This window comes from Dysidea avara, chromosome 6 (assembly GCF_963678975.1).
Source record: "Dysidea avara chromosome 6, odDysAvar1.4, whole genome shotgun sequence".
NCBI classification, from domain to species: domain Eukaryota; kingdom Metazoa; phylum Porifera; class Demospongiae; order Dictyoceratida; family Dysideidae; genus Dysidea; species Dysidea avara.
This window is the reverse complement of record NC_089277.1, coordinates 2888811-2904448: the sequence shown is the minus strand read 5'-3', so window position 1 is coordinate 2904448 and position 15638 is coordinate 2888811. Positions and strand designations below refer to the sequence as shown.

General features: G+C 37.7%; 3 protein-coding genes and 1 long non-coding RNA gene across 13 annotated transcripts in view; all 4 read left to right on the top strand.

Annotated features, from left to right (window-relative positions):
• Positions 1 to 7926, top strand: part of LOC136257287 (CAAX prenyl protease 1 homolog) — a 217290-nt gene extending 209364 nt beyond the window's left edge. For all 10 annotated transcript variants that reach the window (XM_066050396.1, XM_066050395.1, XM_066050393.1 and 7 more), the window contains 2 exons: positions 1237 to 1353; positions 7231 to 7926. In XM_066050396.1, coding sequence (XP_065906468.1) covers positions 1267 to 1353; positions 7231 to 7641 — 498 coding nt within the window. In that variant the 5' untranslated portion in view covers positions 1237 to 1266 and the 3' untranslated portion in view covers positions 7642 to 7926. The remainder of the gene's footprint in view (positions 1 to 1236; positions 1354 to 7230) is intronic.
• Positions 1363 to 3173, top strand: LOC136257296 (uncharacterized). Its single transcript, XR_010701894.1, has 3 exons — positions 1363 to 2065; positions 2114 to 2237; positions 3131 to 3173. It is a non-coding gene; the product is annotated as an uncharacterized lncRNA (long non-coding RNA).
• LOC136257290 (CAAX prenyl protease 1 homolog) lies at positions 7554 to 11205 on the top strand. Its single transcript, XM_066050406.1, has 4 exons — positions 7554 to 7693; positions 7928 to 8026; positions 8222 to 8365; positions 10776 to 11205. The coding sequence occupies exons 2-4, from the start codon at positions 7991 to 7993 to the stop codon at positions 10971 to 10973; spliced, it is 378 nt and encodes a 125-aa protein (XP_065906478.1). The 5' UTR covers positions 7554 to 7693; positions 7928 to 7990; the 3' UTR covers positions 10974 to 11205.
• Positions 11206 to 11606: 401 nt separating this feature from the next.
• The window catches only part of LOC136257280 (uncharacterized), a 140678-nt gene continuing 136646 nt past the window's right edge, over positions 11607 to 15638 (top strand). The window contains exon 1 of the mRNA XM_066050373.1: positions 11607 to 11835. Coding sequence (XP_065906445.1) covers positions 11791 to 11835 — 45 coding nt within the window. The 5' untranslated portion in view covers positions 11607 to 11790. The remainder of the gene's footprint in view (positions 11836 to 15638) is intronic.

Genomic DNA, 15638 nt, shown 5'->3' with positions numbered 1-15638 from the left:
TGCAAGGTGTCAGCTCACAGGTAGAAAATCAATGGCTTCGTGTGTTGTTTATCACATTCAAAGAATAAAGTGTGTTGTACCGCACCTCCATTTGGCGGCAAAATGAGGGGTTTGATTGTAGATGTGTTTCCAGGAGTGTCCTTATGTATGTACATGTAACAGACAGGGAATAGCTGAAATACCATTGATAAATCTGTATTTGGCAAAAAAAAAAAAAAAAAAGTAACAAACAGGTGTAATAAAAATTGGGAACTTTATAAACCGGTAGTGATCATTAAAATAAAAGAAGTTGATCATCACCTTAAGTGTGAACTTTAGTCATGTTTATTGATAATTCTCAAACGTCACTACGTGGTGGATGTACGTACGGTCAGAGCAACTTTTGCTTTAAGTACGTAATTAGTTACATTCCTTGTATCTAGTAACTGGTAACTAGTTACAACTGTGCAAAAAGCAACTAAACTTAACAGTCAAAAGGCCATAACAATGTATGTTTGTTGCAAGCGTACCAATTGTTGTGATAAAGGTAAATAATTGGGACTCTACTATATATCTGCTATGTACCATACAAAATGACTAGGTACACTCCACCTCTAGGTTGTACTGTTACCAAGGCTACTACATATCAGTTATCATATCCCTACACATCATGTACTTTATACTACAGTACATGTAGGAATAGAACAAGTTTACAAATCAACAATACCATTTGTACATGCAGACTCTGAATACACAAACATTCATAGACAGTGAGTGTTTGTACATTTCTATAACATCAATGGGTACCTGGTGATTCCATTTTCCGTTTCCAGTTTCCATTTCCACTGTTTCCAATTGCCCCACATAATGGGTGAAGGTCCAGGTGGGACTTTGGGTGCCCACACCTTCACCATGAGACATGGTACGGCCTCCTGTGGGTTACTAGTCCTGCCCCAGGAGTTTGCACTGGCTCATGGAACCTGAGTGGTGTTCCAGTGCTGGTTCACTGGATAAGCATAACTAGCATAGTAGCTGTAGGCATTTTATGTACAGTATGTACGTATTGTGTGCGTGTGTGTGTGTTGTGTAGTGTGTGTGTGCGTGCGTGTGTGTGTGTGCGTGCATGCGTACGTGTGTGTGTGGGTACGTGTGTGTATATGCGTGTGTGTGTGTGTGTGTGTGCGTGTGTTTGTGTGTACATTTGTTGTAGTTGCATGACCTTTATCCATTACTTACTCTATTACTGTATCACTACAGATCATTTGGTCCATAGTGTTCCTACTGTTGATGATGTTCATTGGTAACATCACTGGACTACCATGGCTGGTATATGAGACATTTGTGATTGAAAAACACCACGGCTTTAATAAACAGGTATATATGTACAGTACACCATTGTATGTAACCATGTGAGTATGTATGTTGCTCTGCACAAACACAGTAAAGCCTTATCAGTTGATAGACTACTTCTCTATTAACACCAATTTCTTGTTTAAACAGCTCAACATGCGCATGTACGTGCACACCCAACCATGTGAGTATGTATGCTCAGAGTTGGTAACTAAGTTACATGGGAGTTACTTTTCTGAAGTTACTACTCCAGCTCTTGCTACTCTATACAAATGCAGTATTGAGTCCTTACAGTTGATAGGCTGTTTCCTCATCTACGTACACCTTAATTAACCCTTCACCACTATAACCGGATTTATCCAGTTTGACGATATATGAGATATAATTCAAACGTACTACCACTTCTATCATACATTTTATAGTATGATGTGCTTACCCTGAAATGGGCATGCCCATAGAGGTTCCATTTCTAGGATAACTGGATCCTTTGCTCACTATTACGTGTTTGTTACATAGTATCACAAAGTTTTTTTTTTATTGAAAATGACGAGCTTTATGAATCTTCGAGTTGCTAGTCACGTTTTGAAGTCCAATGGATTATTATTATTGATAGGCTAAGACAGCCAGGGAGGACCGTTGGCCGTTTTTCAGAAGTGTGGCGTGATTCACTCATGTGTATATGCATGCGTGATATGAGATTTTTTGGGAAGAATCCAGTCAAAGAAACAATCGCTCAGTAAGGAGACTTTAGAATAGTTGTATGAATTGTAATACTTACCTGTAGCAACTTCCTATGTGACTGACTACCTGATTTTACCATATTTTTCAACTTTGTTGTCTTGGTGGTTTTATTTACATAAACAAGAACAACCTAGTTGAGGTACTTAGTCTATAGCGATCACTTAGAGGTATGGTAACTAAGTAGTTTAGTGTATAGTGAAGCTTGTATAGTGTGATTTGCTGTGGACTGTATGGTCCCCCAGAAAATTTAGTCATACACGTGCAAGCATACACACCAACACCATATACGTATGTAAAAACACACGCACGCACACACACACATACACATACACATACACACACACGTACATGCATGCACACACACGCACACACACACACACATGCACACGCACATACACAACACACACAATATAGTGGACACATATCCCGTATATATAGTTCATCAAGGCATACAAAAATTCATTTCCTGCCATCTTTTTCATGTTAATCATTTCATAATTGTCACATTTATCAGTAGATCAACCTGACTATTGAAGTGCCCCACTTGTTACCCTCACACAATTAGTAATGTTTATACAATAGAGTTTAGGATCAGTGGAGTATTGGATTCCAGTGTTTGGTGTAGTACAAGATTGCTCTATATTGTGTACCTGATCTATTTTCATAATTTTTTTGATTTCCTAGTTTCCCACGAGTCATGCACCACACACATGCCAGTTAGGTTGAGGAACAGTCTCCCAGCACCTTGATTGTCTAAGTTGATCACCTTTGTGTCACATGGCAGGTGGCTAGCAGTGTTAGAAAGACATCGAATTAGAGAGACATCGGATTAGAGACAGAGTTGTCGGGCATGGCATCTGAAGCTGACCGAGGCTGGATTAGATAATTGCTGTGTATATACATGTCAAGTCACTAGGTCAAGTCATTAGGTCTAAGTCCCTGAAATTAGGTTAGGTAATCCTAAGGCTGCAGCACATGTTGCTGTCAGACCTTCAGTGCTGGTCACTGTAAAATGCTAATAATAATAATGCAATATTAGTTTTATTGTTCCTATCTACAGGTGTATCATGTACATGTGGACAAACCATTTAAAAGTAAAAGCAGCCAATACATACATGCATATATGAAAAATGGAGGATTTTTACAGCCTGCAATGCATAACTTCCCCAATTGTATAAACGTTGTTTTGAGGTACTGTAGTTTAGTAGTGATGGTTTGAAATAGAAGTGCTTTGGAGAGCTTTATATGTTATTTTAAAAAAATATTTGTAATTGTTATTTATTTGTTATTTGCATTTCCGTTATGGTATCTTGAGCATGTATGAGATTACCATGCACAGTAGGGATATAACACTTCTTATTGTTTTACTGTGATTTAATATCATGCACTACTCCAGCTTGTTTCAGTACTTTTTATTGATGTGCTATGGTCCCTACTCTAGTTGAAAATTCCAAATTTTTTTGTGTACTTGTTTGTTAAACTTTTTTTTGCAAAATTAATAATTATTATGACTGGTGAACCCATGCATGCCACATCAAAAGAAGTAAATGGTGCCGTGTGCCCCACCTATGTATCAATTGACATCTGAAAAGTGAAGTACCGTATAGTAAAGAACTTTGGTGGTAAAAAACTTTGACGAATTTGGCGAATAGCATTCAATTTCGCCAAAGTTTTTTTCGCCAATTATTTTAGATGCTCACACTAGCACATTGAGTCTCACATTGAGTAACTAGAACTGGAGATGAAGGTCAGCTCGTACCACCACGCAATAAAGATTGAGCTGACTCTGGAGATCTTAATCTTCAGGCCTAGGAATGTGTCCCACAGTTGTAAGCACTCCTTGGGATAGCATTTCCAACCGGCTTCCCGTTCGCACATCAGTTAGTTCATCGTCTCGTGATAGATTTGGCCAAATACTTTGATATTCGTGATAACCTCTGCTACTGGAGTTCACTGAGAAGCAAATACGGGTCGCTCTAGGCATCGCAGGAGATAGAGAAGCACGCCTTTGCTAGCACGTTGTTAGATCAGTAGCTACAAAAGTACTGCTACAACAACAACGCTAGCTACCTATACACTTACTACACTACTTCACTGATGTCACCTTGTCGTTTTATCCTGAGATCCTTACGTACCGTACAGTAAAATCTTTGGCGGTAAAAACTTTGGCGAATATTATTTCAATCGTCAAAGTTTTTTCCGCCAATTTTTTCAACAGAGGGGTTTCGTCACACTTTTTACTGCCAAAGTTTTTTACTATATGGTATATCCATTATGCTTCGTTGTCAGCCCTGTTCAACCCGTTACACAGCAGTACAAATCAAGAACTGTTCGAAAAGCACCTCTACAATCAAAGTAGCTACTATGAAAAATACAGATGATTTCTGTTTCAAAGGGAAACTATCATTTGCTACCGCCAAATCGACACTTCGCTGTCAGCAAAGATGAATGGGACACAAAGGAGGACACTGGTAAGTTCATGAAGAATGCATTGTATGTACTGCGGTATGCCAAAAGGCGCCTCTCGGGCCAAAGTGACGTCGAACAGTGAAAAAATCTAGCTCGTAGCCTTAGCTGTTATCGAGTTACGCTTGTCTGAAGGCATCAGTCAGTCAGTGATTATTAAGTCAATAAAGAATAATTTAAAATAACACTAAGAATACTTTGGAATAATTTCTGTAATTGGCAGTCAAATCTGATTAGTTGAAATTTTTATTGTGAATACATTCTATGAGTACACTGTTGATACTCAATAGTACGATGTTGTGATGCTTCTAAAAACCAGGAGCCATGCACCTAGCTATAGCCTCAACAATACTATACTATTATTATAGGTTATTGTTTTATCATACAGTACAATAGTACTGTATAGTAGGGACCACAAAGGAGTAGGCATGGCCCATAAAATAACATCACCCAAAAACCAGCCTCACTTTCCCTGATGACGATGTGGCAGTATTGGTTAGGTAAAACTAAGCCCAAACAAGCTTTCAGATCGACCTGAAACGCTTTCAACAAGTTGCTACGGAATTTTAAAACTGTTTAACAGAATTTTCTACTGACTGACTGAGTAACAAGCATATCCTTACAACAAGTGCCCATCAAGTTTCCTCATATCAAGCTACTGTTAACTCAACACGTTGGTAAGATTACTTGCTGTGGGTGTCACCTTAACAAGACACCTCGTACTATGAGAGCAAGCTACTACAATTAATAGCTGTGGCTTGTGACACTGATGTTATCAGTAATAAAATAATTACGTACATCATTGTAAATGTAGCCCTCCATACAAGAGGGACACAAGGGAGGTCGCCTATACACCTGTGGATATACTGGTGAAATACATGACTGAATTAGGGATTAAATATCCCCAATTCAGTTATGGGAATAGACTACAGTATGGATTAAGCGTCTACTAGTATATCTGCAGGTGTTAACTATTATATGGGACAAGTGTCCTGAATATCAAGGTGTCCTTATTAGGGAGGTGTCCTGATTTCAGGGGTCTAAAAATGCGTGTACAATAATATAAATCACCATGGAGACAATATGAATGCAAGTATAGCGAATAGTGGGGTATATTAGAGATGGTATTTAGGCCACTCCAATAAATTTTCTGTTTCATGTCCACCGCCTGCATCTGGTTACTATCAGCTCTAAACATTCCATTATTTTCCGTTGCATTCTGTATAACAGTGTCAGCAATACTTTCAAGTCAGCAAAAATTCACGTTTGTGTCATTTTTGCAACTTAAAAGGAAGGTACAAGCATTAAGCATGCCTAAATTAGCCACCTGCTTCTTAATAAGGTCATTGTGTAATAAGGCCACTGTATAAAGTCACCTGTATAAACAAGTCAACTTGTTACTAAGTGTTGGAAGTCCTTATCAACAGGTTCCAATATAACACCAAATATTAAGGAGATGATTGATGACATAAACAAGTACTGCAAATACACAGATATTTGGTATTGGAAGTTTGATTTGGAGAATTCAATGAACTTGTTTACTTGTCAGGAACACTTATACCAGTACTTTAATACAGTGTGTGTATCATAACTTGTATATAGTCTATACAGGTGGTATGATGGAATAACATTGAAATGTTACATTCTCTGTTTGGATCATGACATTATTAAAGCGGTGATTAAGCTGTTTTACAGGATGTGTTTGTGTTTTAAACATTTCCATAGTTTTCTAAATTTAATAATCTTTGGAATTGCTCAATGGTAGGGATCACTTCGTGGAACATAGGTGTGATCCTACAGCCTCAGGTTTGTTTTTTTTTTAAATATATTAATGTAATCACTTTGATATAGGGGTTGCTACATTAGACAGACCACAAAAAGACACATTTGAGGATTTTCAAGTTACTGGTTTAGACAGGTGACCTTTAAGCAGGTCACTACATTATGCAAGTCACTTTGTACACAAGTGGCACATTTCAAGTTGGCAGGTGACCAGTGACCTTATTAAACAGGTTGCTACATTAGGCAGTCCACCTATAACACATTTGGAGATTTTCACGTTTGCTGGATTAGATAAGTGACGTTATTCCATGATCAGGTCTCAAACAAGGCTGAAGGCTAACGTTTTGCTTGTGATACACAGTTATATGCATTGCACCTGCCACCAGTGTAAAAAGCTGAAGAACTGACTGAACAACTTAAAATTTACAAAACCACCTGAGGCTGTAGGATGACATCTTAATGTTCCTGGAAGCTCCCTACCATTGGTCAGCAATTCCAAAGATGATTAATGCTAACAAAACTACAGAAATACTTAAAACACAAAAAAGTTTGCTCATCAGGTCATGGTCGTAACAGAGAAGTATTTACATCATAACATTTTAACTGTTTGATGTTATCCCATCACACCACCTATACCATACATATCATTTCCTTATTGTACTCAAACTATAATAAATTTCTATAATGAGTTTCCTCGTTACACTTGATTGTCCTATACTATATCTAATGATTGGAATGTGTTTATACCTTCAATAATCTCTTTGATGTTCAGTGATACAATGGAACCTGTCAACGTGGACACTTGAGGACACCTACATAATCCAGACGCTTAGTTAAGGTCCCAAAATATCCCTTAGTACATAAACTGAATATCAGGACATGTTGATAATCAACTGTTACTATTTGTCACAGGTGATGGCGACAGTTTATCCAAACTTTATTGCTCCATTGTTTGACACCTACACCCCACTACCCTTGGGTGACCTGCGAACAGCAATAGAACAACTGGCAGCATCCCTGCACTTCCCTCTGAAGAAACTCTTTGTAGTGGACGGGTCACGACGATCAAGCCACAGTAATGCCTACTTCTATAGCTTCTGGAAAAACAAGCGTATTGTCCTGTATGACACATTGCTGGACGAAAAGTTGCTCAAACAAGTCCAAGACAGTGTAGCTGCTAACAAGAAGGACGAAGCCAAACAGAAAGAGGAGAAGAAAGAACAGCAAGATGAGACAGCAATGGAGGAGGATGATGATGAGATGCTACCTGAAGAGGATACTACAATGGATGATAGTAAACATGAGGTAAGAGAACAAAGATGACACTTCAGCTGAAGAGAAGAAAGATGAAGTGGATAAGAGTACAGTAAAGAAGGTATGAGAGTACACTGGAACCTGTTAAAATGGACACTTGAGGTCACCAGACACTTAGTAAAAGTCCGTCCCAAGGTGTCCATGGTACACAGGTTCCACTGGTCCAGTAGTCACACACACACACACACACACACACACACACACACACACACACACACACACACACACACACACACACACACACACACACACACACACACACACACACACACACACACACACACACACACCACAGCATCAAGGTTGTGATACTGATGAGGTACTAGCAGTGTTGGCTCATGAGTTGGGCCACTGGAAAATGAGCCACACCCTCAAACATCTTGTGATCACCCAGGTGAGTAGTGTAGTGATGTCAAAATGAGACCTCTGAACATGTAGGCACCAGGATACTCTTCGATGATCCCATATGTATTAGTGTACACACATTTAAACCCCTGACACCTCACCAATGAGCACATCTCAGATGGTCCCTAGTTACAGAGGTCCCTACCATACAATGATGTATCCTCACTAACTATTAACCCTACAGGTGAATATGTTTCTGATGTTGTTCACGTTTGGCTGCTTCATGGGACAAGATCTGGTCTTCACTAGTTTTGATTTCCATGATGGTCACCCCACCATGATAGGATTATTCCTTGTCTTCCAGTTCATCTTCTCCCCCTACTATCAGGTGGGTGTGGTTGGAGGTGTGTACTATGGCAGCTGAATAATTAGTAATTTCATTGCTATGAAAATTTCTTAGCAGCCCACACTTAGGGCTGTTTTAGAATAATGTACCATATCATGTATCATATCATATCTGTGACTACACAGAGCTTTGGATACAGATACACTCTTTCAGGTGTATTACACATCACTACAAATATACCTTAGTACATGAAAATCAGGATACTAGTGGACAGTAGTGGTATATCCCAAGGTGTCCGAACCAGTTAATGTGGCCAGTTGAGCACACCTATGTAATCCAGATACTTTTTAAAGTCTCATAGTACATAAATTGACCTTTATAATCAGGATACCTTGATAATCAGGACACTATCAGTTGTTCACAAGTTGTCCACGTTACACTGGAACTATTTTATTATAAGTAACTCTTCTATTAGAGTATTTTGATCTCATTGCACTGCAAATGTAAAATTAATAATTGTGACCCACTGAGTGAAAACTGGCCATTTTTGCTAAATTCTATTTTGCTATAACATATTGACATAAACCAGGTAGAAATATGCATGCTACATAATAATTTTACACACATTTTAATCGCTTTGATATGCATTGAAAAAAAGCTCAAATCAATAAAACCTATATACCACCAGATTCTCCTGTTCATTGTGAGTAAGACACTCTTTGTTTCATGTTTGTACAGCATATGGTATGTGAGTTAAGAGCGTTTATTTGCGATGCGGTAGAAATAAAGTTTACTGTCATCATTTAATTGTTGAAATGGCCTTCTTTGTCCACATGGAGACGTACACGGAAAGCAGTATACCTTGATCAATGGACCAGTTCATGATGAACAGATTGACCCATCTTAGTAGCTTGTTTCAGTCGTGAGTTACGATCGATTAAATAAGTGCCTTTATTTTATTTGCCATATTGTTGCTGTATAAATCGAGTTTATTCCTGTTCCAACTGTCTAGAGCTACAACTCCAAGACTAATCATCACAAAAGGCTGAAACTTTGGCTGTCCACTCCGTTGTTACTATAGATAACAGAGAAGCAATAAAGTGGAGTTCGAGGAATGTGCGAAAACGGCAGGCTTTGCTCAGCGGGTCACAATTACATTGTTTCTAGGATCTTGCAATTTTTTTTGTTCCTAGGATCTTGCAATTTTTGTGGCATACATGTATCTCAAATCCTTATCATCACCTATCATTCCCAACATCTTCACAATAGATACATGATTAATATACATGTATAAACACTGATACACCGATATAAAGTGTAATCATTTGGCTTGGAGGAAACTAAACAGGGACTTTTAACATTTTAATTGCTTGCTATTTATACCCTATCTAGTTTAGATTACACTTAGTCAAGTAGTTCAAAGTTTTTAATGTTTTAATTAAAAACATTATATATTTTAATGTGTGCTCCCAATAAATATTTTTAATTTATTGCTCCACAAATATTTTAATGTGTGCTCCCAATAAGATTGGTTCGCATTATTCCATATTTTAATAGCTGGTAAAGATGGCTAGTCCATGACTGCTAACCACTATAGTTGTTGGAGCAATAAAAGTTAGTTGCACACATATTTCTATGGCTTCTTGTACTGAAAACCTGAAGGCCCGGGCATGAACGAAGCGAGGGCGCTACTAAGGACCTGAGGGTTTATAAATTTCATAGTCTCCACGTTGTGCCCGTATAACTGCTTTAGACTATTTCACATTACTACTTACCTCATCCACAGCTGTCTCTGCTGTAGGCTCGACAAAAGTGGCTGGTTTTCTTGCGATAATACTAACGTCATGACAACTATGCATGCTCACGTGACAAAATAAGTGCCCTCGTTACATCACTGCATGTGAAATATGCATACTGATTGGATAAACCTAGTTTTGAGCATACGTTATATTGTGCCTGAAAGCATGGAGTATGTTAGAAAACAAGGTGGAGTATATGAGATTTATTACCCACCCAAAAAAGCCCTAATAGAGTCTAAGTATTGGTAATATTGGTACACCTCTACTCTAATAGAACGTACATCGTTTTCACATAGTGGTGATCATTATAGAGTGATCACTAAGTGAGGTTTAACTATTTCATGTATACACTTCTAATTAGCTCATATAATACTCCACGGCAGAGTGAACACCAGTCATGGTAACCAATTGGCTAAAATGATTGTTTTATTAGAGTAGGGAGTGTTTTATTAGAATGATTTGTACATAAAATTTCAATGCAGATCTTAAGGTGATTTTACACAAAACTTCACAGAGTCAGTTACCTGAATACTATCTTGTCCCCAGGGGTTGGATACTCAACTACTGGGTTATACCACCTCTCTATATTATTAACTCTTGGTTATACTCTACGCGAGTTTGGTGTTACCATAGTTACTATTGTCACACTACAGACATTGATGTTTCTGATGATCCAGCTAACCAGAAGATTTGAGTATCAAGCTGACAAGTTTGTTGCTGATCTTAACAAGGCAGATGAGCTGATGTCAGCACTCACCAAACTACACAAGGACAACTTCAGCTTTTCAAAAGCTGACCGTCTCTACTCCATGTTCCATCATTCTCATCCTACCTTCCTTGAGAGAGTATGAGCCCTTGCTACCACTTCAAAGAAGAGAGACTAGTCACCTTATAACCATATTAGGGTGTACTTAGTGTTAGACATATAAAAGTATGAAATGTTTGTAATTGGTTCACTCATATGATAGTTACCTTAACACATTGTGTGTTACTGAGTACTTCATGATTTTTACAGTGTAGATATTCTTTACTGTACTATAGTCCACGAGTGAAATCATTAAAATGCTTTTTCAAGTCTTCAAAGTTGACCTATAACGTCCTATTTGCATACTTACAGTGCAAAAGCAGCTATAAAATGGAAACTTATATAATTTGAGGGTATAAAAGTTGGAGCTAATAGCTAGAGGAATGAGTGATTGTTGATGTAAAAATGTTAGGTGTCACACTTGCAAGGTATTATTGTCATCTCTTGCTAAAGTGTCATGTGCCAACTTGTACAGAGAGGTAGATCAGTACTGTACAAGCATAAGCATATCTTGTAAAATGAGTCAGTATTAATTTCTTGTTGGTTTTAGTTAATGTACAGCAGTTGTATCAACTTCTTGTAATTATATCTGGCCTACAGGTTGTAGGCCAGATATAATTACAGTGAATTAAGAAATATTTAAAAATTATTTCTTAATTCACTGTACTAGCTAGCTATTATAGGTCTGATCATCAGCTGGTTCAGCAGTTTAATATAGAGCCATTCCCGTTACGTTCCTAGTCTCACGTGGCCAGACCCTTTCCGCGCAGCAACTTATCGCCGGATTGGAATTTATAAGCGACGCGAGACTAGTACGCTCCCACGCGGATAAGGAAAAGAAGAGGGTGTAAGATTCACATCAAATGGCGGGGATTCATGCAAACGCAGCGCAGAGAAAACCGACTGAAGTACGTGTGTGTGTGTGTGTGTGTGTAGCTGGCATGTGGCATGTAACTTTCAAGGCTATATAGCTACACAAATTTCCAAGTTGTAATTTGCATGGCACAGTACGCAATGACATCAGATAAACTCTCACTAGCTAACTATTTGTTTCTTAAGATCTAAAATGTAATACTTCGATGAGTTATATAGAAATTACATATTAACTACTACAGTATAAGTGATAACTAGCATTTATAAACTATATAAAAAGTTAAATGTTAAATGTTTCCAAAATATTTGTCATTGGCTGATATAAATACCTTAGCTATATCTTTCTCGTCAACACAATCAGTACGCTCTTTATGTATGAATGTGATGAGTGTATGGTTTAGTCTATCTTGAGTCATTGTGCTGTGCAAAAAGGTCTTTAAGTGCCTCAAGGCAGAAAAACTTCTTTCTGCGATTGATGTTGTGACTGGCAAAGTGTAGAAAATAATCTTTAGCATTTCCTTTCCAGTACTTGTTTCTTTAATAATATCACAAATTGTTCTTAGTCACTTTCATCAGTTTAGTTGGGCTTGTTCCCACCACCAAAATGCAATCAAGCGATCAAGGATCTGATTCACTCAAAAAAGGGGTGATCAAGCAACTTTTGAGCTTCAAGAACATTTATAGGGCTTTCGCCTTAAAATAAGCATATCAAGTAAGGCAAGGTATAGATAATACGTACGTAGTATATATTATCTATGGGCCAGGCAAACTTGATTGATTGTTTCTCATCCCCGCCTACATCCCTTTTTACACCACCGCCTTTAATTTCATTGTTGCTGTTATCAATCACATGCACACGTATTTTGATGCTAAGAAGGCTAACTATCATTGTCACAGCACAGCAAATATCACTTGCACCTCAGATATGGTGGTAAAACGTACGTAAGTGCTAGTTCTTAAAAGGCTTTAGCTAACCTTTATAGTGACAGGCAGCTTGATTTGGAGTATTGTCTTTAATAATAAATAATGAAAAATGTCCTCCGGCCTGCATGGAAATCCGCATTTTTATGGATGAGAAACAAGTAGCTAATCAAGTTTGCCAGGCCTAAATAAGACAACTTTTAGCTGAAATCAAATGATCAACCTGTAGGGTTTCCAACTCAAAACAGGAAGTTAACTATTTTTGTTGTTTCAGGTGATTATCTTATGGACCAACCATTAAGATGAAACAAATTAGTGTTAATTTATTATTAGATTGTTTGTAGCATTCTATATCAACACATGTAAGTAGCCTGGCAAAATTGACCAACAATCCCAAGTAAATAAAGAGGCTAGGGTTTTCACTGCAAAAAAGGAAGATACCTCTTTTCATTGTTTCTGGTGATTTTCACACAGACCAACCTTTAAGGTAAAACAAACAAGTGCCAATTCATTATTAAACTGTCTATTACTAATATCCCAAAAGTGGTCACATGACCAACAATCCCATGGCAGCTATATTGGATGTGCTCATGCATGCTATGTTGCTACAAGATGTAAAAGTCTTCATTGAGTTGATTGTGCCTCAGATCACCCAAAGATACTATTATTTTGAATAGGCTGTCCAATACGTACATCTGTAATGGGATTGTTGGTCATGTGACCACTTTTTGGATATTTACATGTGTGAAAATTGTGCTGATATGAATGCTACAAACAATTCAACAATGCATTAGCACTTGTTGCTTTATATCAGTCTGTGGGAAAATCACCATGGCCAGAAACAGCAAAAATAAGCAACTAATAAACAACCTCCAATTTTGAGTGGAAACCTTGATATTTGACAATCAGATAGCGGTCACAAAATGTGATGTTGTATGCATTGAAAAATGTGGATCATATGGTGACTCTCACAAGGTGGGCTGTCAGGAAATAGTTTTGAGTGCTTCATTTGGTACAATAGATTCCTCTATATTAAAGGTTTGGGTTTTCTGAGCAAAAATATCACCCCAAAACTTGTTTCACAATACTATCCTGGTGTCTTGGCAGTATTGGTTAGGTATAACCAAGCCCGAAAGTGCTTTCAGTATGACCCAATAGATTGTTACAATTTTTTCAATGAAATTTGCTACTGACCACCTGCTTGCTTGCATGCCTGATTCCTTCAGGCAAGCTTAATTAACTCTATAATGGCTAAGTTACAGGCTTGATTTTTTCACTGTTCAACATCGTTTTATCCCGATATGTGCCTTTTGGCATACCGCAGTATGTGCAATGCACACATCATGGACTTACCTTTGTGTCCCATTCCTTTTTGCTGACAGCCCAAGGTGTCGATTCATGGTAGTACAAAGCATGGGCATATGGCTTCCCTATATTTGTAAATGAGAATTGTGCATATTTTCCATGGTGACTGGGAGATATTCTACTACTGTTCTTAATTAATGCTGAAAGTGAAGCATAATGGCCACTTCACTTTCGAGTCACTAAAAAAATATAATTGGGGTGCTCATTAAGAGAAAACATTAACTCTGGTACCACCCATTGTTTTGATATAGTATGCACAGGTTCACCACTACAAGTATAAAGAATTTTAAGTTTGATGGGAAAAAGGGAGATTGCCTATACCTGTAGATAATATAAAAATTAGGGGTGTGCAATATCAGGATTTTGTTTTTGATACAATATTGATCGATAATCAGTAAAATATCTTGATATTAATTCAATTTTGATTCTTAATTAAATAGTGTGGGCAGATTAATTGCGTGAGCGGCCAATATGTTATAGTTATATCCCGGTACGAGGGTGATATCATTGTTATTGCACAAGTCTGAGGCGGAGCCGAGGACGAGTGTAATAACAATGATATCATCCGAGTATACGGGATATAACTGTTTTATATCCCAGTGCGCAGAAGTTTACGGATAATAAATTAAGTTCCGGTTTGAGTTCCTGTCACTGTGCTCAAGATTTCGTCCGAATTGTGTGGAGATTCTACTTTGTAGCTACAAGAGAGACCTTACATACTGCCTACAAACTGTAGCGAAGGGCGGTGTTATGAAGCAGCGGTTCCAGGTACGATTCGCCTTCGTCAGAAATTGGTATGGTGGTGTCTCATGGTGTGCAAGAGAAAAATAAAGACCAACAAGTGGCTACCATAGTCCAAGATAGAACGATGAAGTTAGAGGAAGTTAGTTCTTCACCATAGTGACCGTTGGGAGTGATTGCTGGAGCGAAAATCGTCACGTACTATTCTTGACATTTACACAACAAATCGTATTGGTAACTTGTAGTGTTATTGTGTAAAGGATTAACAGTTTTCTTGTAAGATTTAGGTAGTTTTAAGTGCTGTATTGGTGTGTTTTGTATCAATATTTCCTTATTTGGCTCTTTGTTCCATTGGTAAACAATGCCATTCGCGGTTATTATGATGTCACGAAAGAGACTGAGTGGCTCCGAAACAGGGTGATAAGTTAGTTATCACTGGGTGATAACTAATATATCGTACAGTAGCAGCGCCGCTCTGTCTAGCTGTATGGTAGTTATAACCCAGCGCGGCGCTTTGATACTCCCACGCACTGGGGTTTAATTATAAATATACTTTAAACAATAGATTCACTAAAACCATTACATAGCTAGCACTACTAACAAGCCTAGGAAACTGGTAGATAAGCTTTTAAAATTGCTAATTTTCACAGAACTAATCTTCATTTTTAGTGTGATTGTGCAATCACATACTTTTACAATATCTGCAATATCAAATTCGATACTATATATAACAATATAAAAATATAACAATATCGATATAATTTCATAGTTTTCATATATTGCATACCTCTAATAGAAATATACTATAGTG